The 23,278-nt window shown below is 42.6% G+C and overlaps 1 protein-coding gene and 1 pseudogene across 1 annotated transcript in view; one reads left to right on the plus strand and one right to left on the minus strand.

The window, feature by feature from the left end:
• Positions 1 to 1,584, plus strand: part of ANXA3 (annexin A3) — a 52,197-nt gene extending 50,613 nt beyond the window's left edge. Inside the window, exon 13 of the mRNA XM_036104732.2 lies at positions 1,185 to 1,584. Coding sequence (XP_035960625.1) covers positions 1,185 to 1,244 — 60 coding nt within the window. The 3' untranslated portion in view covers positions 1,245 to 1,584. The remainder of the gene's footprint in view (positions 1 to 1,184) is intronic.
• A 20,351-nt stretch (positions 1,585 to 21,935) lies between these two features.
• LOC118543590 (vacuolar-sorting protein SNF8-like) lies at positions 21,936 to 22,700 on the minus strand (annotated as a pseudogene).
• Positions 22,701 to 23,278: the final 578 nt, after the last annotated feature.

The raw sequence follows: 23,278 nt of genomic DNA on the forward strand, positions 1-23,278 counted from the left end.
CTTTGTTTAGCATCAACAGTGGATCAGAATTTATATTTAGCTCCGTTAAGCTACTTGGGTGTATTTTCTTGCCTAACTGATAGAACCGCAAAAAATTGTTTACAACTTGGTCAGAGATAGCTAAAAGGGAGCTATTTTAATACACAGCTAGAGCATCATTGGCTTATCAGCAGTTCCAGAGATTATTACATATGGCAGAGCAAGACTTAGAAAAACCAATAGAGGAAGAACTACAATCTGTATAAAACAAGAGAATGTATATTAATGCCTGTTGTATCTCATTATGAAAGCAATGCATAACCTCTTCTCTAAATGACCCTTCTTCATTGTGTCCTTTGCATTACTGCTAACTCTCATATTTATCCTGATGTGAAACTTAAGTGATAAGAAGTGCTCAATCTTTGAGTTGCCTTGAATAAAACAAGAATAATGTGAAGATGTTAGGCAGTCTAGATTAAAAGCAAGTTTTCCCTCCAATGTTATGTAAAAGTTTTACCTGTTTTGCATAGCAAACATGGTATCTTTTTACATTAGGCCTCAATCTCACATAGTGACTGTTCTGAACCATGCTGTTTTTGGCCTAGCTTAGAGGAAAGGAACTGAATGTAGTTTGTTACAGTTTCTTAAGTCAGGCAGTAGAGTGTGGTGTTGAGGCACCAGGCTGTCTGGCTTTGAATCCTACCTCTGTTGCTTATTCTCTGTGTGATTTGGAGCAACTTTCCTAACCTCTGTTTTTCTCATTTCTCATTAAATGGACATACTTAGGGTACCTTCTGTGTAGAGTTATAAGGGTTGTAAGACTAAAGTAGTTCACCCTTAGAAGAGCAAGTGTCTGATGAATATTAATGTAATATTATTAAAATTATCATTTTTAAAGTTTTGTTAGGAAAGTAATATTATGTAATGTTATGTAATTGATGCAGTCTTATTTTCTTAAACCCAAATTGAAATTTAATTGCGATGAATCAGGAAGAATTTCAACATTATGTATTGTAAAGAAGATGCTAGTCTGGAAAATAATTACACTCAGGTATGAATGAATAATGGAATTACAGGTACATTTTACTAAATGATCCAGGTCATGAGTCTCACCGCAGTGAATCTCCTAGAGCTGTGGGATTTGATTCAGTTTTGGTCCCCTCATTATTTATGCTACATCTGTCCTTTTCTCCTATTCCTTACAGTCGGATACTTCTGGAGACTATGAAATCACACTCTTAAAGATCTGTGGTGGAGATGACTGAGTCAAGAACATACTCTCCAAAGGTCGCTGCGCCCATGATGGGCCTTTCCAACAGCTCTGCTTACTCCTTTCTCAGAGTATTTAAAATTACAAGCAAGTGTAAACAGCAAACTGTTTTCCTAACAGATATTTTCATCATTCCATAATAACAACAAAAAGTGATTATAGTAGAGCACCTCAGCATCATGTAGTAATTCATAAATGAAACTTCTAAATGGTATGAAGGATCTGCTAATACAATACAAGTTATTTTTCTGCTTAGGAAGTGAGAATCTTTGTAGAATTCTAACACATTAAATGTGTAATCAATCAATAAAAGTTGTTGCCTTTGTGAAAGGAAATTTGTCTGTTTTCAGCATATGCCAACATTGTTTTGCGCCTGGTTGCCAACAATCAATGATATTTTAAAACACATTTTTGTTATAAAAGCTGTTGCTGCTTTAATTTATCTATTACCTTATTAATCACATTTATCTTTAAGAAAAGAATAGAATGAAGCCGTGTGTAATCCTGGCCTGCTCTTTCTAGCTGTGATCACGCCCCAGGGGTGGCACTGTGGGAGAAGTAACTCAGGCCTCCGAAGCCATCTGCTGAACTATGAATCTAACCACTTCCTGTCAGAACAGCAAGCACGAATTGTGGTCGTTCCATGCTAAATTCTACTTTCCCAGAATGGGTATGTAGCATCAATTCTATAAGGTTGCTTTTCCTCTAAAATAAGTTTGCAAAACGATGCATTTGAAAAAATCCCTCATGTTATCTTTGCCGGCGACCTAGAATGAAATATCTTGACTAATATGAAACATATAAGGTTAACACTACCCAGTTGGAGTTATTAGGCAGGACTTGAATAGAAATGACAAACGTGTGAGCTATAGAAACAGGGATGTAGGAATCCAGAGCTTTTAATCAATGCATTCCACTGCCAAACATCCTGAGATTTTTCAGGACAGACAAATTATTTCTTGCTCTGGTGTTTCCAAAATGTGTACAGGAAGAAAAGCACCAGGATTTAGAGTCCAACATACCTGGGTTTGACTTCCTGCCCTACCATTTCCTCGTTCTGTGACCCTGGGAACTACCAAAGCCTGCTCAACTGAAGCTTTCTCATCTGTAAAATGGTGATAATTATAGCACCTATCTTTCCCCTGGGGTTTTTTAAAGGTTAAGTAAGATAATGCCTTCAAAGCACTTAGCCCTGTGCCTGGACAGGGTAGGTGTTCAATTACCATGTTATTATGACCGCCAGGCAACATCAAAATGATCTCGACAGCATTGCAACCGTTCTTCAACAGGCTTCGGTTCACCTACCACATGCCAAGCTCTGTGCTAAGTACGTATTGGATACACCAAGGGGACTGAGACTCATTTGCTTTTGCCAAAGAGCTTAAAGTCTGTTTAGGGAGAGAGACACGTGCATATAATCACAACACAGGACGTACTGAGTGCATTCAGGGAAATGGCATTGCGTAAGAGAGAAGCGGTATGGAGGCTGGCTGAGTAATTCAGCCTATCAGAGGTCACAAACTCCACCAGCAAAGAAGAGGAAGAGAGGCTCTCCAGATAGTTCAGAGCACTTGCAAAGTCACAGAGTTATGAACTCGTACAGTGTGTGCACGGCTCTACCCAAAGGTTAGTGTGGTGGAGGCTCAGAGGACAAGGTGGGGGTATGGTGACCTCTGATAGGCGGGGGCCAGGTTGCAAAGGTCTTATGCTAAAGAGTTTATAAGCAAGGGAGAGTCATGGATGAAAGGAGCATTCCAGGAGGATTTCAATCAGGGAAATGATGTCAAATATTTGCCCAAGGGGGAAGAATGTCTGGGAGAAGAAAGCTAGAGGCAGGAGCCCCCTTGGCAAGTTCATTCTAGAATCAAGTCTAGAAGTGTCAGCCTGTTAAGATAATGGCAAGTGAGAACAAAAATCTGTGCACATGCTTAAGAAATAAAACTGATAGAATGTAGGAATCAAGGTAGTCAGGTGTCAAGTTTGCCCCATGATTTTGGCTTAAGCAATTTAGTAAATGAGTGTCTCACCAAGCGATAAATCATTGCTAATACTCATTGAGTACTTACTCTATATCAGGCAGCATGTGAAATAGTGTAGTATATATTAAATCATTAATCCTGAAGGAACTTTACAATGCAGGTACTAACTCACAGATATAGGAACGGAACCTGAGAGCAACTAAGTAACTTGCCCATTGGGAAGAACCAGGATTTAAACCCAAGCAGCCAACTCCACTATTTGGCCGTAGAATTTATCCTGTCCCAGGGTCACTGTTCTTTTCAACTCTGCAATGTCAGCTATTTGAATGCAGGGATTTTTGTCTGTCGCATTCACTGCAGTATTCCTAATTCTTAGAACGTGCTTGGCCCATAAAAGGCATATAATAAATCTTTATTGGATGAATGAAGTTCTTTTTCCTCTATGTATTTGAGCTACATAAGTGAATTTGGGGTAGTCAGTTAAACATTTGTAGGTATACCTGAGTCTCCGCTTCCCATGCTTGGGGAAGGGAAACTGTCATTACACTATAGGCAGCCTTGGAGAAAAGTTCAGAAATTTTACTTATATACACAGTACTTTTTCCAAGCTACCCATCACCATGGGGAGAAATATTCCATGAAGCTGGCCAGGGTATTGGGACTTCCAGAGAAGTAATGAGTTCAAACACCTGTAGGCTCTCCTTTACTTAACATAAAGCTAAATTCCTGAAATAGCAATACCAGATTTTAATCTTGCCCACATTCTCCAAAGTTATGGAGAAGTAATCTCTACCTCCTTTGGATTTTGATATTAACTGTTCTCTTTTCCTCTGGAAAAATGGTTTGCTTCACTAGAGCTCTCCCACATACATTTTTTTCCTTCCTTCCTTCCTTCCTTCCTTCCTTCCTTCCTTCCTTCCTTCCTTCCTTCCTTCCTTCCTTCCTTCCTTCCTTCCTTCCTTCCTTCCTTCCTTCCTTCCTTCCTTCCTTCCTTCCTTCCTTCCTTCCTTCCTTTCCTTCCTTCCTTCCTTCCTTCTTTCCTTCCTTCCTTCCTTCCTCCTTCCCTCCCTCCCTCCCTCCCTCCCTCACTTCCTTCCTTGTTTCCTTTGTCTTTCCCTCCCATTGATTCTCCTCTCTCTTTATTGATTTCTGTAATGTAAGAAGCACTTTGGAAACCACTCTCCAACGTGAACACTAAGATTTAACAATAACCTACTACTGACCACATGTCCTTCCCTCCTATCCTCCCTGCATCTCCCTACCTGACCTAACTACCCTTCCAAATTCCATGTTGATTGTCCCCTTGCTTTCTTTTGATAGTTTTTCATTTAATTTTTTCTTTACTAAGTCCTGTGCTTATGTAACTAAGTAACTCTGAGACTTACTTTTTTCATTTACTATTATTTTGCTACGTGATATCCATATTGTTGCATGTCGTGTATTTTATTTATTTTGACTGCTATGTATCATTCCATTGTGTAAGTCATAAATATAATTTCTAGGAGGCCACAAAGTTGCCCTTGAGGAAGTAGGGAAAGCATAATTTTACGGGGCTCCCTCCCCATGTGCTTCTTTGAAGCTACGGTGCCTCGCTGTGGCCACAGAAGTAGCCTTCACCTCCAGTCAGTAAAGGGCAGAGTGTAACAAGAAAAACACAAAACTAGCAAGAACCTGGATTTTTCTCTTTAGTGGGTACCGATCACTGATTTCCAATGTTAGGGGAGCAGGTGGGTTCCAACAAGAAATGCTCCAACACCAGCTGGATGTCCTACAGTTCAACTCATCCTGACGCCATCTACCTGGATTTAGCATTAGGTCCCAAAGCAAAGGGCTCAGTCCTACAAGATGCACCCCCACACACACTTCAGATGCCAGTCATAAGTACAGGTTATCACCTGTGCTTCTGATCGACGGGCTAGAGATCAGAGGTTCCTTGGGTTTGATTAATTTGCTAGACTGGCTCCCAGAACCCAGGGAAACATTTATTTACGTTTACCAGTTTATTCTAAAAGCATACAATAAAGGATGCAGATGAACATCGAGATGGAGGAAATGTGTAGGGCGAGGTACATGGGAAGGGGCGTGGAGCTTCCATGTCATCTCCTGGTGAGCATCTCTCCCAGCACCTCCATGTGTTTGTCAGCCTAGAAGCTCTCTGAACTCCATACTGTTGGGATATCTATGTAGATGTCATCATGTAGGCATGATCATCATTAATTCCATTTTTAGCCCTTCTCCCTTCTCAAGAGAATGGGAGGCAGGGATGAGCATATTAAGCTTCTAATCATGGTTTGGTCTCTCTGTTGACCAGCCCTCATCCAGGAGCCATCCGGGACCCACCCAGAGTCTCCTCCACGTTAGCAAAGATCAAATATTACAAGATGCTCTTAGGGCTCTTATCACAGGAAATGACAAGAGTTTTAAGAGCTCTGTGCCAGGGACCAGAGGTAGAGACCAATATATATATTTTCTATTATCTCATACTTTTCCTTTCCCAGAGATTGACTGCGTACTCTGTCATAGAAAAGGACACCCACTAAACCATTTGGATGCCAATGTGTGTGTGTGTTATACATCCCTAAATTCCTAGCTCAGTTCCCTATTCATAGTGGGTACACAATAAATTTTCATGACAATGATGTGTAAAGTGGGGTAGTAGACCTTTCCCGCCAGTTGCACCAGGTTGTTGTAAGGAGCACAGGAAATAGTGATTACAGTTATCTTACAAAGTATTGAATGCTATTCAAATGTGACGAAGAATTGTAGAACTGATATTAGAATAATCAATTTTTGTTGTATATGAATCAAGGACTTACAATGTGCCGAGTACTATGCTAGATATTTTAGATCTCATTTATTCTCAGAGTTACCTTATTTATCTGTCTTAAGTACTTTGTGCAACAAAGCATGGTCATATGTATCAGTCTTATCCCCGTTTTACAGATGGGGAAAATGAGGCCCAGAAAGGTTAGGTTGCTAGCCCAAGGTTACACAGCAGGGAAGCCAAGGTTTAGGATCCAGGCCCATTGATAATCTGTGTGTGAGTGGGTAGGAGGAAGGTGAGAATCTGAAGGGAGTAATGATCCCTTGACAGAATGCTGCAAAGAGAAAGGAACACAGATAATGGGACACTCCAAGGAAAGCTCTCCTCCTCCAACCCTGTCCTCCCATCCTTCTCGCCTCGCATGCATTGGACCAGCTGGTAGCTGCTAAATGCATATTTCTGATGATTCTGATGAAACATAGCCCTCTCAAGATGGAGGATGGCTGTTAGTGATCCTGCCAAAGAACTACAATGCTTATTTAAATATTTTAATACTATACGAGAATGAGAGGGGCAGGATAGGGCACAGGCCAGTGCCATGGTGAAGTGCATGGCCCTGGGGTCATGCTGCCCAGATCTGTGACTTTAGGGAAGTTACTTTATCTCGCTAAGTCACATATTCCTTACCTTTAAAATGGGGATAGGAATAGTTCCTACCTTGTAAAGTTATTTTGATACGCAAGTAAGAAAGCGTTTAAAAGGCGTTCAGCATATTACATAGCATGTTCTAAGCCCTCAATAAATGTTAGCTTAGATCATATTATTATTATAGTGGATTATTCAAAGGCCATGTTTTTTATTGCCTTCAATTTCCACAAGGTGGCAGGTCGAGTTCAACATGGACCCCACGGCTCCGTGTCCCAAAGGCAAAACCTACTTTAATTGCTTCAGAATAACTGGGCCAAATCTGAACTCTTTGGAAACATCTTCATTATATTGTCTATAGAATATTTGTTATGGTCAGGGCTTCTTATTGTTGCTGTAAAATTCTTCTTAATGGAACATATGGATCATTTAATTTAATCCTCTTGTTTCTCACGATTCCCAAGACCATCTGCATTGACATGAAATGTAGATTAACTCTTCCACGGATCACCCGCCTAAGTGAGTACATTCGAGTCATTTCAGTGCACGCTAAATTTAGTCCCCGAGGATTGTGAAGAGGAGAAAATTAGCAAACTGGAAAAAGTCCTGGACGCTGTGAGTGGTGATCTGCAGAAGGCAGGAGACTGGTACACCTCGTTCTACAGTGAGGGGATATTTGGTCTGTTTCTTAGGAGCTACAAGATGACAAATGAAGATAGTGTATAGGAGCTACTCCAGCCTATTGATAAGGGCGTATTGAAGGGAAAGTTAAAATTGTGTAATTCAGATTTTCCTTGTGTGTATCTTCTCCTTTTTCCATTTCCCTAATTTCACACCACACTGACAACCTCTAATTTCCATAATTTGTCTTTGAAGCAGTGGTTTTGGAGTCAGATCCAGTGAGATCCAAGCGCTGGTTCCCCTCTCTGTTAAAGTCTGACATATACTTAAACCCTTGACAGCTCAGTTCTGTGCTTGATAATGACAGCATCTACCTTACCAAGTTGTTGTGAGGGTTGAGTGAAGCAGGGCATGTGCAGAATTTAACTCAATCAAAAGTAGTTAGAGTAATTGCACCGGTCTGGACTTGCCCAGCAAATGGCAGAGAGGATGTGTCCAAGAAGCACTTGCAGAATAAAGAAATGAGGCATCTTTCAGTCCTGCACAATGATAGTAACTCTAAGACTGGCCTTGGACGTTTTCAAGGGAAATGCTCACTGAAGTCAGTGTTGTCTTGTCAAATATGTGCACTTCAGTGGTTAGCTGCACATGATCTGAAGACAGGTTCCCTAGGCTTATTTCCTGTCCCACCATTGATACGTGCGTGACCTGTGAGTGAGCCACTTATTCAGCATTTTTGTGCCTTAATTTCCTTATCTGTAGAGCCAGGATGGCAATAACCCGTATCATTCAGATTCAGCTAGGTGTGAGGTTTCAGTAAGTCAGTTTAGGTAAAGCACTTAGCACAGGGTCTGCTATCTCTTACGTGCTCAAGAATTGCAAGCTGTTATTCTCTGGCTCAGTTTGAAAGACCTGCAATTGCTTATAGTCAATTCACTTGGGGGATTTTGGGATGTCGTAAAGCTAATTCTTCTAGTTTGTAATTAGAAAAGAAGATAAAGCAGACCTCTTGGCAATTTCCTGCCCCTGTGACCTTGTGTTTTATGAACCATGGAAAGTACCCCAGATTTCTTTTCGACTCTACTCTGGCAAACTGGCCAATGTAGATATTTCCCACCCACTCCCTGTACGTCTCTCCTGGGACTATTAATGCAAAGCAAGTATTAGTTGCTTTGCGTATAAACCGTTTTACTAGTACTATATTTCTTCCAGTGTCAACAAACTCAGCTTTAAGCCAGTTTTATCTACCAGAAGGTCAGCCCTGCTCTAAGACCAGAGTTTGCCTGTTTCTGTGGATTTTACAAAGTTGAAAGTGGGAGAGAGGAGAATTTCCAGTGAGGAGGAGGGTTACAAGTGAGGAGTAGCATTGAAGACTCTCACAGTAAACTGTAAAAAGAAACCCCAAACCCAAGACACCAAAGCAACGCATTCAGCTGCATGCCTTCTAAAACACAACCATGTGTTAGAGAAAATGGGCCATCAAAACCTACATAAGTCCTCTTTTGGCACAAGCTTTGTGGAACAGTTGTGGTGACAAATAATGGCCCAGGGTGACTTGCAGAGCTCTGAGCTCTCCCTGAAGTAACAATTGATACAATATCAACCACAAGGCAAAAGAGACCTTTGAAAAAGGACATTGTGATCAAATCAGCTCCTACACAAACGAACGTGCCACCATGAGGTAAGGAGGTGGGGAGAAAAAGGTCCTGGGGGGGAAGTGAGTGAGAAGAGCCAATTTCACACCTCCCTTCAGAGAACTGCAGCAAGCTAAAGCAGAACTGGCCTGTATTGGTGCTCCTGGCCACATTCCTCACATGGAGCTTGGAGATTTCCAGTGTGGAAGATGTAGACTTTTTGTTTTGTTTTGTGTTAGAGGCCCAAGTCTGCAAGGAAAAACCCAGATCATGCACTGCAAATTCTATTTAAACAGGTGTTAACTGATCTCCTCATATAAAATATCTTCTTTGGTTGTTATCTGTCCAACCAACTCCTACAGTCCTTTATTCCTTCAAGTATTTATGACATGGTAACCAAGGTCTGGGAACTGCACTAGGTGATGGGGTTATAAAGATGAATAAAGCTACATATTTCCTGACTTTGAAGAGTTGATAATCTGGGGAATGAGGAAGGGAGAGTAAGAACAGATACCTAGCTAATTAGCAAAGGCAGGTGGTGCTGGTGTTGGTGATGGTGGTGGTGATGTTGGTGATGATGATGGTGGTGGTGGTGATGCTGATGTTGGTGATGATGGTGGTGATGTTGGTGATGATGATGGTGGTGGTGGTGATGATGGTGGTGATGTTGGTGATGGTGGTGGTGGTGGTGGTGGTGGTGGTAGCTGCCACCACTGACCCACTTCACAGCTATTTGACCTCAAGGAAGAGTCACACCTATTGTTACTAACTTTCAGAGTTAAAGAAAAATCAGCATTTGAAGAAAATGCTGATTATTAGGTGCTCAATGAATACTAATGTCATACAGGGCAGTAGTTTTGAGTCTGAGGCCAGTCTAGCTCACGTTGAAATTCCAGCTCTAAACTTACCAGCTGTGATATCATGGACAAATTATTTAAACCCTTTATGCCTCAGTTTCCTTATCTGTGAAATTTGAATAATAGCAATAATTAAACCAGTCACCCAGAATTACACAGATTAAATGGATCAATGTATGTAAGTACTTAGACTGGTCCAGCATATAGTAAGCACTACGTACATGCTAGCTATTTATTATTACCTGCAGTAAGCTGTGATATGCTTTGTAACAATACTATTAAAAGTGCCATGGACTACTACTCACCCTTAAAATGTATAAATAGATATAGAGATATAGAGACAGATGAACATATAAAAGAGATACTCATATATTTTGCTAAATGGGGAAAAAAAACATGTTGATATAGCAGTGAGAAAGAAAACAAAGACTGGAAGACAGCATACATGACAACATGAACTGTTTATCTCTGAGTTGGTAAGATTACAGGGAACTAATTTTCTTCTTTTTTCCAAGTTGTGTTTTATAAATTTTAAACAGCTTATTGGTCTAATAATTTAAAAACATTTTTATATGAAATATAAGAAAGTTAGGTTATTAAAAGTTGCCGTGAGCTGAAACAAAGGAATGGTAGGTTCTGTGGGGAAGGATTCCCTGGGAGCTAGGCATTAAAGGAATTAACCAGTAAGGACTTTGAAGATGTGAAGATCAGTACAGAGATGAGAACAAACTCCCAGTAACTGCTATGATTGTGTATTATTTGATTATATTGGAAAATCACGCAGATAATTGGGCCATTAATCCTCAGTGAAGAGGTCATCTCTGGGCACTGAATATTAGTGAGTCCTTCCTTAATTCTCACTTGTTTTCCTATTTCTGAGGTATCTGGTGGAAACTTTGGCCTACCTCTCTCTTTCTCTCTCTCTCTCTCTCTGATTTGAGAAATATTATCATGGAATCCTGTCTTTCGAAGATATCTACAGACAGTTAAGTCTTCTTTGTGATGGACCCCACAGAATAGATGCTAATTATATTTTGTACTTTCCAGATACTGACAGGTAATATGAGAACCATGTAGACTTCTCTATCATGGATTAGAGCCAGTGTAAGATCCATCTTATGTATACTCAAAGCTGAGTCTTTCCTAGGAAGTAGGTGGTAAGGACAGCAGAGAATGTCCTGTTTTTCTGGCTCTTTCTGTGCCTCCCCTCAGATCTCCATCAGTACTCTAATGAAGTGCTAGAACATGCTGCAGGCAGGGCCAACCAGCCCAGGGCCTTTAACAGTTATTCCAGTTCTCTTGTGTACCAGCCCACACCTTAGCCTTCCATCATGGAAGGCTATATTCAATAGCCATGACTGGCGAATGTATCCAATTTACCCAGACATGTTTCTGAAGAGAAGACTTGGTAACAGGGAGAAAATCAGCTTCATTCCTCCCTTTACATGTCTCTCCCTAAGCCCTCTGCTTTACTTTCTGGCTAACTTCAGCGATGTTGACACGACAAAGAGAAGTATTTGCATTGTTTAGTCTACTTTTAATCATTTCAATATGGAGACCATCCCTGGCCACCAGGCAACAAATTGTCCGTTCTTGATTTTCTCCTTACTCTTTCTTCTGGGTTTTGGATATGTGGTTTGGCTGGGCCAGGTGCAGCTAGTAACTTCTTGGGAGGTCCAAGGTTTCCCAGAATTTATAATCTAACCAGAGAAAGCCCCTGTGGGGAAACTCCACAGATCTTTCTCTGGTTCTGTCTTTGAGGACACCACAGTTGTCCTGCTTCTCCTGGGCTGCTCTTGACCTCCTCATTGTGTTGACCCTGTCTTCTTTCTTTAGGACAGTCTCCCTGACCTTCCCCTTCCTAGGTATAAAGGAAAGAGTAAGCTCTGAAGCCACACTCTGGGGTCAAATACCACCTACTTGCTGTGTAACTTTGGGTAAGTTACTTAGCTACACTGATCCACCATTTCTTTCTGCTTATGAGACAGGAGTAGTGAAATAAGTTGGCTAGAGAAAGACAAATATTATATGATCTCCCTTATATGTGGAATCTAAAAAACCCCAAACTCACAGATACAGAGAACAAACAGATTGGTATTTGTCAGAGGTGGGGGTTGGGGGATGGGTGAAATGGGAGAGGGTGGTCGAATGGTACAAACTTCCAGTTATAAGGTAAATAAGTCCTGAGGATGTAATGTACAATGTAGTGACTACAGTGAATAATACTGTGTTATATATTTGAAAGTTACTAACAGAATAGATCTTAAAAGTTCTCATCACAAGGGAAAAAAATGTAATTATGTGTGGTGATGGATGTTAACTAGACATAAGGTGGTGATCATTTTGCAACATATATGTGTGTCAATCATTATGTTGTATATCTGAAACTAATATTATATGTCCTATTCCATCTTAATTTTTAAAAAGATGGGAGTGATAATTTATCTGGTAGTGTCAAAAAGGCCCAAGGAGGGAATGATTCGATCTGTTTTGGAAGATATGAAGAATTAAATGAGGTAACAAAAGTTATCTAACAAAAAGCACCTACTACAACATTTTTATTTATTTATTTATTAGAGAGCAAGAGCAAGAGAGAGAGAGAGAGAGAAACAGCATGAGAGGGGAGAGAGAGGGAGAAGCAGGCTCCCTGCTGAGCAGGGAGCCGGATGCGGGGCTCCATCCCAGGACTCCGGGATCATGACCTGAGCCGAAGGCAGTCGCTTAACCAACTGAGCCACCCAGGCGCCCCTACAACATTTGAAATACAGTAATGAGTGAATACTATTTATACCTTTCCCCAATTTCCCATTCTCTTTTATTATAACAAGTACAAGATCTTCTTTGTTTCAAAGGCTTTACTATGAATAATTGTGGGGAAATGGATAAAGGACTGCATATTCTGTACAGGAACCATGGGGAACTTTCACAGCTTAACAAACACCACATTCTTGATTCCCTCACAGAGAGGGAGAATTCAGCTTCCCTTGAACTTTGGCTTTAAGACCTCATGTTTTTTGTTTTTTTCTAAGATCTTATTTATTTATTTGACAGAGAGAGATACAGCGAGAGAGAGAGAGCACAAGCAGGGGGAGTGGGAGAGGGAGAAGCAGGCTCCCCGCTGAGCAGGGAGCCCGATGCGGGGCTGGATTCCAGGACCCTGGGATCATGACCTGAGCTGAAGGCAGATGCTTAACAACTGAGCCACCCAGGCGCCCCAAGACCTCGTGTTCTTTTCTCACAAACAGACCAGAAGATCCAGCAGGTGTTGATTGCACCAGGCCTTTCTGGTGTCCCCTGTCTCAGTAATAACACACTGTTTTCTTTACCATCCCCATGAGCCATGTGTATATATTATTTCATTTTGTCATCACAACAACTGCATGAGGTGGATAACGTTACCTCCATTTACTAGTTAGGAAACTGAGGCTCAGAAAGGTTAAGTGCTACCCTAGATCACACAACTAGACTGTTCTGGAGCCACAGTACAAACTAAGATAGCCATGGCTCCCAAATTTGTGTGCTTGATTCTCTCACTGATGCCCTGATGCAAGAGTAGCACCAATCGCAAAGCTCTTTACTTTAGAGGCCTATTTTCCAAGGGGAGAAAGGTCCAGAAGCTTGCTTTCCCATGAGCCCTCTGGCTTCACGCCCCAAGCAACTTCAACATACATTTAGGAGTCATGAACACCGAGTCAAAATAAGACCCTCCGAGCTTACAGGTCAATAATAGCAAGTCATCTAGCACAAGGCTTAAGAACTCTGGAGTGTACTAAGGCAGGGCACAGGTGAAAGAGCAAAGTTACAGCACTGACCAAACTTTTCACTGATACCCAATTTCCCTGGATTGGTGTTTCCTGTACTTCTGAGAGGGAAGTGTGAAACCGGTCACTCTCCATTTCCCCCACGGCGCATGCGCAGCAGTACTGAAACCATTCCGCAAGGAGGACTTGGCAGCTTCTAAAGGTCATGTCACCGGCCAGCACAGTTTGAGTTGAAGCGATTTGCAGACATGCAGGCAGACATCCAGAGGGTCAGCAGGTCTCAGGCCTGAGCCACGGGGGAATCCACAGTTTCTGGAGTGGGAGGAGAGCGGGCGTCAAAAGAGGAACCCCAATGAAGAACAAGAAGATCATGCAGAGCTCTGGAGGAGAAGCAGCTGTACCTTAAAGCCGACAACCAGGACATCTTTAATAAGGCCGTGGTGAACGAATAACACATATCGATGGCCTACTGGGTACTCGGCACTGTGCTGCTTGTCTTATAGGGGCCCTTAGGAACGGGGATTTGGAAAAGCCTCATTTATCCTAACTCTTCTAACAACTAGCTTTGAGAAATTGGGAAAATCATTTAATCTCTCTGAGTGTTTACTTCATCTGTAAAATTGGAATAATAATATCTATGTCATTCATTGAGCCCATAAATGTTCATTGAAGACATATTGTGTGCTAAGCATTATTTGAAAAGCCAAATATATATGAGTAAATGAAAATAAATCAGTATCCTACAAGATAAGTTCTAGGGATATGGTAATGTCCAGCATGGTGACTACAGTGAACAATACCCTACTATGTATTTGAAAGTTGCTAAGAGAGTCAATCTTAAGAGTTCTCACCACAGGAAAAAAATGTGTAACTATGTATGATTACGGATGTTAACTACATTTATTGTGGTAATCATTTTGCAATATCTATACTTATCAAATCATTGTACTGTACACCTTAAACTTATACAATGTTATATGTCAGTTATATCTCAATAAAGCTGGAAGAAAATTCTAAAAAATAGATCAGTGTCTATTTTTGTGGAACTCACAGCCTGTGAATACAGGCAAGTGTGATAAATTACATAAAATGCGTAGGATTTGGCAGTTATTATTTCAGGAGTATGCCCTTTTCATATCAACATTATCTACCATTGTTAAATGTTGAAAATACGTCTAGGCAGATCCAAACTAAGAAAAAAATTCTTGAGTACTAGATTCACCTTAATTGCACACGGTAAATGGCCCTAATTAGCTGATGCTTCTATATAATTAAAGTCAGTTTGAGAATGTGGTATATTTCATATTCAGAAACAGATAATGTCTTTCATTGATTCACGCCTTCTGTTGGTGAGTATTTGTGGTCCATCATTGTATTCTTAGCATCTAGCCCAGTGCATGGCACCTATTAGGTGATTGATATGTAAGTGTTGAATAAAATTGAGTATTATTATATTACATTTTTATCAGGCATTGCTTATTCTGGAAATTGCATTGTATCTGATTTTTGTTCTTAGAAATTGTGTAAAGGTCTCTGGATGAGAACAGTAATTCTGGCATAGTAAGCTTTAGAAGGTTGCATGGATAGAAATGGAGATAGTAAACAGTGGTGGAAGGTAGTCTTAGATGAAGAGAGTCCCCCCACATCTCCAAAATAACCCTTCTAACACTGCTTCTACTCTGAACCCATCTCTTCTTACTCCAGGATCTTGCTTATAATGATGGGTATTCTCCCAAGATTCTGCCCTTGGATTTCTACTGTACTAGAAAATGCATGAATGTTAGAGTCTTTAAATCACAGTTCCAGAATTTACTAGCTGGGTAATTTGGGGAAGTTACTTAATTTTTTTTTCTTTCTTTCTTCCCCCCTCCCTCTCTCTCTTTCTTTCTCTTTCTTTCTTTTTTTCCTTCCCTTCCTCCCTCCCTCCCTCCCTTTTTCTTTCTTTCTTTTTCTTCTTTCTTTCTTTTTCTTTCTTTCTTCTTTCTTTCCTTCTTTCTTTCTTTCTTCTTTCTTTCCTCTTTCCTTTTTTTCCTTCCTTCCTTCCTCCCTCCCTTTCTCTCTCCCTTTCTTTCTTTCTTCCTTCCTTCCTGCCTTCCTTCCTGTCTTGTCTTTTCTTTTCTTTTCTTTTTTTCTTTTCTTTCCAAACTCTACCCCCAACGTGGGGCTTGAACTCATGACCATGAGATCAAGAGTTGCGTGCTCTACCGACTGAGTCAGCCAGGCGCCCCCGAAGTTACTTCATCTTAACTTCTCAGTTTCTCCTTATGTAAAATCGAGACACTGATAATTTGCCTGGCCAAGAGGATAAACAAAATAGTGTCTCTGTGGGTACCTAGTACACTGAATGAGAGGATGGGAAACTAGAAACAGGGATAGGTACGTGTTACGGTAAAGCTAGGTGGATAGGAAATATAGAATGGTATTGGTGCCTCACCTCTGTGCCCTTGACACGGAGCATTCCACACATGCTGTTGCCTACTGCAGGTGCCTGTGGCAGTCTGCATTCAGCCTTTATCCAGCTATAGGAGTTTGCCTTGGCCCACATCTAGGGCAGAATGAACGGAAGCCCCTGTGGGTTAATGCCCCCGGGACAGCCCCCAACTAATGAGAGCTGGGAGTTAGTGGATAAATAACTGAGTGCTCTCTGCTCCCCGATGGGCCAGCTCTGAGGTATGATTTACACTGCCTCTCCGAGACATCCGTGAGCCCGAGCCCCAGTGGCCCACGGTAATAACCCGCCCATAACACGCTCTCTACTGACTTCCTTCCTGTTTCTGTTTCACATCTGCGTTCATCTTCTAGTGCCTCCAGGGACCCCTGCATCCTGATTTCAGGGTCTGTTTCTGGGGAACCCCCCCCAAAATAATCAAATCGTTCTAAGTAGGAGGCATAGCTGTGCGTGTAACTCTGAGAGGCTGCTGGGTGGAGAAGTTGAGGGAAGGAAATGGAGGCTGATGTGGGTAGAAACAATCCAGAACGGCCAGTTCTCTGTGCTGGCATGCCAGGGGGTTACCGAGCGCTGGAGGAGAGGCACGAGTCACGGTGCAGCTAACGCTGGAGAGCGCTTGGTAGGAAATGTGCCGTCTCTTCAGAATTATTTTCCTCCAAAAACACAGCATCACTCGGAAACACAAGACAAGAAAATGAATGAGAGGGAGGACTAGGACTAGGAGCAATAAGAAGAGGAAGAGAGGGGCGCCTGGGTGGCTCAGTTGGTTAAGCGACTGCCTTCGGCTCAGGTCGTGATCCTGGAGTCCCTGGATCGAGTCCCGCGTCGGGCTCCCTGCTCGGCATGGAGCGTGCTTCTCCCTCTGACCCTAACCCCTCTCATGTGCTCTCTCTCATTCTCTCTCTCTCAAATAAATAAATAAAATCTTTAAAAAAAAAAAAAGAAGAGGAAGAGAAGCCTAATTAATTATCATCTGCCAAGTTACTAGTACTATGTACCATGACTTTACATCTATTTCGGGGGGTCTCTGAAAGTCAAGTCTAGGATATGGGGGCACACAAGGAGTCAATTGTTCTAGCAAGCAAGACGGGAAGCAGTGAAGGCAGATGGAATCAGGGGATGAAGTGGGATAGATTGTGTGATGCAGGGCAGTTTCCAGGGAAGCTGGCGGCAGACTTACTGGGGGGGCAGAGGGCAGGAGGTGCCAGGCTCTGTCTGCGAATGGGACACGCATCTCAAAAACAGACCTCTGCGAGCCCTGAGTGCAGTTCTGCTGACTCTGGGGGGCCAGAGATGGAGCTCTGGAGTCCAGGAAACACGTATGGTTTCAAGGAATCCGAAAGGGTAACGTGGATTTTGAAGTCACTGAAGATGATGGCCAGGAACAGGGCAGAGGTGAAGGCACATGAGGCAGCCCAGTCTACGGAAGTGCGGACAGATCCTGCGAGTCCTGGTGCTGAGAAGTGTGCAGGCTTCATGTGAACAGCAGATGAGAAAAGAGGAGGGCAGTGGGAGGGTGAGAAATCACACGGGAGAGAGGAAAGAAGCTGGCGCTCCACCTCACCCGCTGATTTAAAGGAGTGGGAGAAGGTAAGGCCTCTGTGCTAGAAGAACTGGGAGAACAGTGATTTCAGAGGCGAGCATGCATCGGGCCAGGGGAAGGAGGAGAGAGAGAAAAAAATGGATTTATGCTAATGGGGACTGTAATGGTTCATTGTATGTGTCACCTCAGCTAGACCACAGCACTCAGGTACTTGGTCAAACCTTATTCTCTGTGTTTCTGTGAAAGCGTTTCTTAGATGAGATTAACGTTTATATCGATTGGCAAGCTTTCAGTAAAGCAGATCACCCTCCGGGATGTGGGTGACCCCCATCCAATCGGCTGAAGGCCTTGACAGAAGGAGACCACCCTCCCCTGCAGCAGGGGGCATTCTGCTAGCAGACTAGAACTGCACCATCAACTGTCCCCTGGGTCCCCGGCCCGCCGGCCACCCTGCTGCTCGTGGACACGCCTGCTTCCACAATGGTGTGAGCCAATTCCTTAAATCAATCCACCAATCTCTCCCTCTTTCTCTCTGTCTCTCTCCCTGGCTAGATAGATAGACTATATCTACACACTGTATCTCTTATCTATAAATCTAGATCTCAATCTCCACACACACATCCTATTGGTTCTGTGTCTCTGAAGAACACTGACTAATGCAGAAACTCAGGGGCTTTCCCCACCACGGAGAGCAGATCCCAATGATTACAGAGAAGGGCACAATGTACTGTAGAGCATGAATGCTTGTACAGCGTGAGGGGGGACAGGAGAGTGAGAGGGACGAGGCTGGCTGAACTGGGACTGTGAGGATAAGGAACAGACTTGAGGGATTCATGAGAATCACGGCATAAACCTGGGTTCTATCAATTAAGTTTAATTACAGAAAACGAAAATGATTTTGGTTATTTTCTTTTTTTAAATATTTTATTTCTTTGTCAGAGAGAGAGAGAGAGACAGAGAATAAGCAGAGGGAGCGGGAGAGAGAGAAGCAGGCTTCCCGAGGAGCAGGGAGCCTGATGTGGGGCTCGATCCCAGGACCCTGGGACCATGACCTGAGCCGAAGGCAGACTCTTAAGTGACTGAGCCACCCAGGCTTCCTGATTCTGGTTATTTTCATGAAGTTTGGATATGATATAGGGAATTGGGTGTGTTACAAAACCTTAAGAATGGCTGGGTTTCCTAGAACAACACAGCAAACAGGCCTCCCAGGGAGCCAGAGTTGGGCAGACAGGCTCTCAGAGGCTGCCTCCAGAAATGGGGGCCTCACGAATACATTGCTTCAACGGCAATCCAGGGGGCCAAATGCCATCGGGCGCATTTATCCATTAGGTCCAGTAGGCAGTGTCTAGGGCCCACAAGACTTTTAAGAGCCCATAATAATATTTAAATTTCTTTTTAAACCAGAAAAAAAAAGAACTTTTAGTCTGAATTAAATGTTTTCATATATATAATGATATATTCATATTTATCCCCGTACAGTCCTGGGATATAGTTTTTATTATTTTCTTAACGGAGGAAGGACCACATTGAGGCAAGAGTGCCCAGAGCCGATGAAAGTCCTGATATAGCTCTGAAAGCCTTTGCTGGGGCCACCTTTGTAACTGTCTTCGGGCCCTCGTGACCCTGGTGACCCTGGTGACCAGACACTGGGATGTACTGCAGAAAACACGCTAGATTGCAGAGATGGGGAAAGAAGCGCAAAGCCTCACTTTGACCTTCCTAACTGTTGGGAGTGCATCTCATCAGTGGAAATATCCCAAATTCTAGCTCCAGGTAGCTCTTAGATTTCCAGTGTCTGTGGTATCAGAAGACACACTCGAGGGAGGTTGGAATGGACGTCGAGTGCCTGTCCCCCCACACCCACCACACCTGTGTCAGCAGGCGTACAACAGGGCTTCCCAATAGAGCAAAGGAAGGACAGAAGTCCCTGAGATAACGTAAGTTAAACTCTGCTGAAAATGAAAGAAACGCTGCCCTACTCTCCAAGGAATGACTTCTGTTTCTGGCCAGTAGTGACGGAGAGTCTTGGGTTCTGATCCCACCCAAATCCGAGCAAATATTATGATGAGACTGAACCAGTAGATTTCCCCTTACGCAATGTTAGTAGCAAAGGAGCTACAAATAAGAGGATGGGGGCAATTCATATTCAAGTAAACAGAACATTTCAGCTTCTTTTGATATTTTTCCTTTCCTTGGATCGCATTTTATACCACTCTTTGCTTTGCTCACTGTGCTCCAGCAGCAATTCCTTGCTGCTCCTAAAACATGTCAAGCACTCCCACCTCAGGGCCTTTGCACTTGCTATTCCTAGTTAGGAAATAGACTGATTTACTGTTTCACCTCCTTTAGGTCTCTCTTCAAATGGCCACCTTATATAAAAAAGGGCAATCTCGAGCACTCCCTTTCTGTTCTCCTTTCCTTCATAGCACTTATCATCTTCTGACCCATTTCATTTTGCATATTCATTTGATTATGATGCATCTTCACCTCCAGAAAATAAGTTCTATGATGACTGGGGCTTTGATTTATTCACTGCTGTACCTTTAGCACCTCTTATAGTGCCTGATGCTTATTAAGTGCTCAAAAGTATTTGCGAGTGAGTGAATGAATGAATATTAATATTAAGGCTCTCCTTTTCTTCCAACTCAATTCATTTTAGCTACTGTGATCATCTTCAAAGTTATTTGAAGATGTTCATTTTGTATTTAGATCAGAACTGAAACTGAGAAGAATTACAATCAACAGTTTCTCTGTTTTAGTAATCCAAATTTACAGCTAGATGCTCTCTTGGTAGTTATGTAATCCTTCATTTTATATATGAGGAGAGACCCAAAGACAACGGAGCCTTGCTGAAGGCTGCACGGGGCCAAAGTTTAGCTCTCCTAATTCAGAGCCCAGAGTATTTTCTGCAATATACCATAGTGACTTCTACTCTTTCAGTATTCCTATTTTCATGTATATTCTAAGAATCATTGTGGAAAAAAATAACTCACATGGACAAACCTCCCTTTTATTTTTTTTGAGCTTAGAAAATGACATGGCTCCACATCTTTGGTCATATATAGTTTAAGTGTTAGTATCATGAATTATGCACATATAAAAGGGATTGGCTTATATCTGTACTCAGCCCTTATTCCCCTTTAAAAGATATGATCTCTTGAGAAGAATGAGTCCAATCTTACAATTTGTTATTTAAAGTCCTAAAAAATAGTCGTTACAAAAAAGTTTTACCAAATCATTATCATTCATTATGTTCCTATCATCTGTTGGCCGTATGACATACAATTACGTAATGTTAGCTCCCTCGAAGACTGAAACATTCATCATTTTGGCAAATAAAAAGTAGTTTCTAGAGTCACCAACCAGGGCACAGCTAAATTCATCTTGTCCTGAGAGATACCAAACACTTTGAATTTTTAAAAGAAAATCTAAAAACATCTTGTGCTGAAACTATTATTGCCAACTAAATGGTTCTGTACACCAGATTCTTCTGACCTTAAAAGAATTCCTACAGCATTTCCCCTTGTTCTTGTTTCTGTGAGTCTGGCAATCAGAAAAGTGAGTCATTAATTAGGCTTCACTTTTGGGCAGGTATATTTTTTTGCAAGTAGATGGTACCTGGAGATTCTTTTTTTTTTTTAATTTTATTTATTTATTTATTAGAGAGCAAGCAAGAGAGAAACAGCATGAGAGGGGAGAAGGTCAGAGGGAGAAGCAGGCTACCCGCTGAGCCGGGAGCCCGATGTGGGACTCGATCCCAGGATCCCGGGATCATGACCTGAGCCGAAGGCAGTCGCTTAACCAACTGAGCCACCCAGGTGCCCCGGTACCTGGAGATTCTAAGATTGGAAAGACATGTAGCAAGTTTTTCTTGGAACAGATTTGCAGTGACATTTGACAGAAAGGAGGAAGGTGTAGACATAGAGAGCTAGAGGGCATTTCAGCTGTGTTAAGGCCATCTAGAGCATCAAACCTCATTGGGGAGAATTCTGGAAGGCCTACCAGCTGGCAGTGTAAGAGACCAGGATAGGGACTGAGTCTGACAAAGGGGTGAGAGGAGGTGCCCTCTCATCGCTAACCTGAAGAACAATGGCACCAAATAAGACTCTTCAGACAAGGAACATGCAACTAAATCCTCGTAAAGTGACTTCTTATTTGTTTTCTTTTTTGGGGGGGGGCGTTGTTTGGGGTTTTTTTGTAGCCAGATCTATTGTTATAGGCAATGCCATTCTGCAGGAAATAGCTGTTACTGCACTTTTCCCCTCTCTCTGTCAAGAAAGAGTATGGGAAGACAATTGAATGAAAATTCCTTATTGTAGGATATATTATTTATTTTCTTTCTTAAAAAAAAAAAAAGCTGTTCAGGTTTTATTCACCAACAGCTCCTCCGCCTTCTCCCTGCCTGCTGCCGTGCCCCTGCTGCAGCCCCAGAGTCAGGGAAGGCTTCTCTGGTCCTCAGCTGTAAGGGCCCGAGAGGAGAGGTCAGCAGCAAAAAGAGCTTGGCAGCCAGCGGCCAGCCTCCTGCGGGGCCGCGGGGCCAGCCGGGCCGGCCCTTCCTTCAGCAGGTGTGCTAGCGCTTGGCCTCCCATTTAAGACTGGCTTCGATATCACTGACAGTCACGTAGCCCTTCTTTCCTGCCAGCTAGGGCACCACAGGGTGACCCACACTGAGCTCAGCTGGAGCCGACTGAATGCTGTGGGCGCCACCCACGGGGATGACGCCGAAGCCAGGGCCAGCTGCCTTTACTTTCTTCATGGCCCTGATCAGGTCGCCTTGGCTGACATCCTGTGCGAATCTGCCCCTTCCCTTTAATTCGTCTTGCTGTAGTTCCTCCAGAGTTAGCAGATCTCCATTCCTGTGCTTCGGGGCCACACACACTTCAATCATGTGGATGGATTCCCAGCTTGCAATAGAAAGCTCCCACACCTACCATCTCGGACCAAAATCCTTTTCCAGAGGGTAGACGATCCACCCCAATGGTGGCACGTGTGTCCTGGAACTGCACCCGGAACTCAGGATCCTTCCTGATCTCCTGCTTGTGGTTGCTGGCAAATTCCTCCAGGTTGGTGTTGAACTTGTCCAACTGCTTCGACATCTCAGCCAAGACAGTTCCTCACTCCTTCTACTTGGCCTCTGCAAGCTTCTTCTTGGCAATGGCACCAGTGGCCCTGCTGCCGGGACCTTGGGTCTCCCCCATTATTATAGGATATCTTAGTTAAGAGCTTTATGAATGGTAAAGACAGAAAATCCTACTCAAACCGCCTTACTCAAGAGGAGGAATTTATTTGGATTATGTAGCTAAAAATCCAGGGGTCATGTGGGCTTTAGACACAAATTCAGGGTTCAAAAGTATTGTTAGGATATGGTTTTTCTTCATCTCTCAGCTCTGCCTTCCATTGATTGGCTTCAGCCTTCAGTTCAATATGGAAGCAAATGAGTGCAGAAATTCCAGCTTTATATTGTCTCAGGTTCAAGCCCATTGAGAAAGAGTGTCTGCCCCTATCCCAAAGCCTTTGCAAAGATTTCATTGAATCTTAAAAGCTGTTATGGGCTATGTGTCATCCCTTTATCCAAATCTAGAGCCTAAAGAATATTAGGCTCTCATTGGCCAGAGTACCTCTGGGTTGGGGATGGGAAAATCACTAGAACCACTGGGTTGAGAATGGGGATGAAGTTCCCAAATAAAACTCAGGGAGTGTTATGAAGAATGCTAAAAGCCCCAAAAATCAGAAATGCCCACAAAATAGGGAAACATCTAAAGTTTATTCATATTCA

This window comes from Halichoerus grypus, chromosome 3, assembly GCF_964656455.1.
Source record: "Halichoerus grypus chromosome 3, mHalGry1.hap1.1, whole genome shotgun sequence".
In the NCBI taxonomy this organism is placed as follows: domain Eukaryota; kingdom Metazoa; phylum Chordata; class Mammalia; order Carnivora; family Phocidae; genus Halichoerus; species Halichoerus grypus.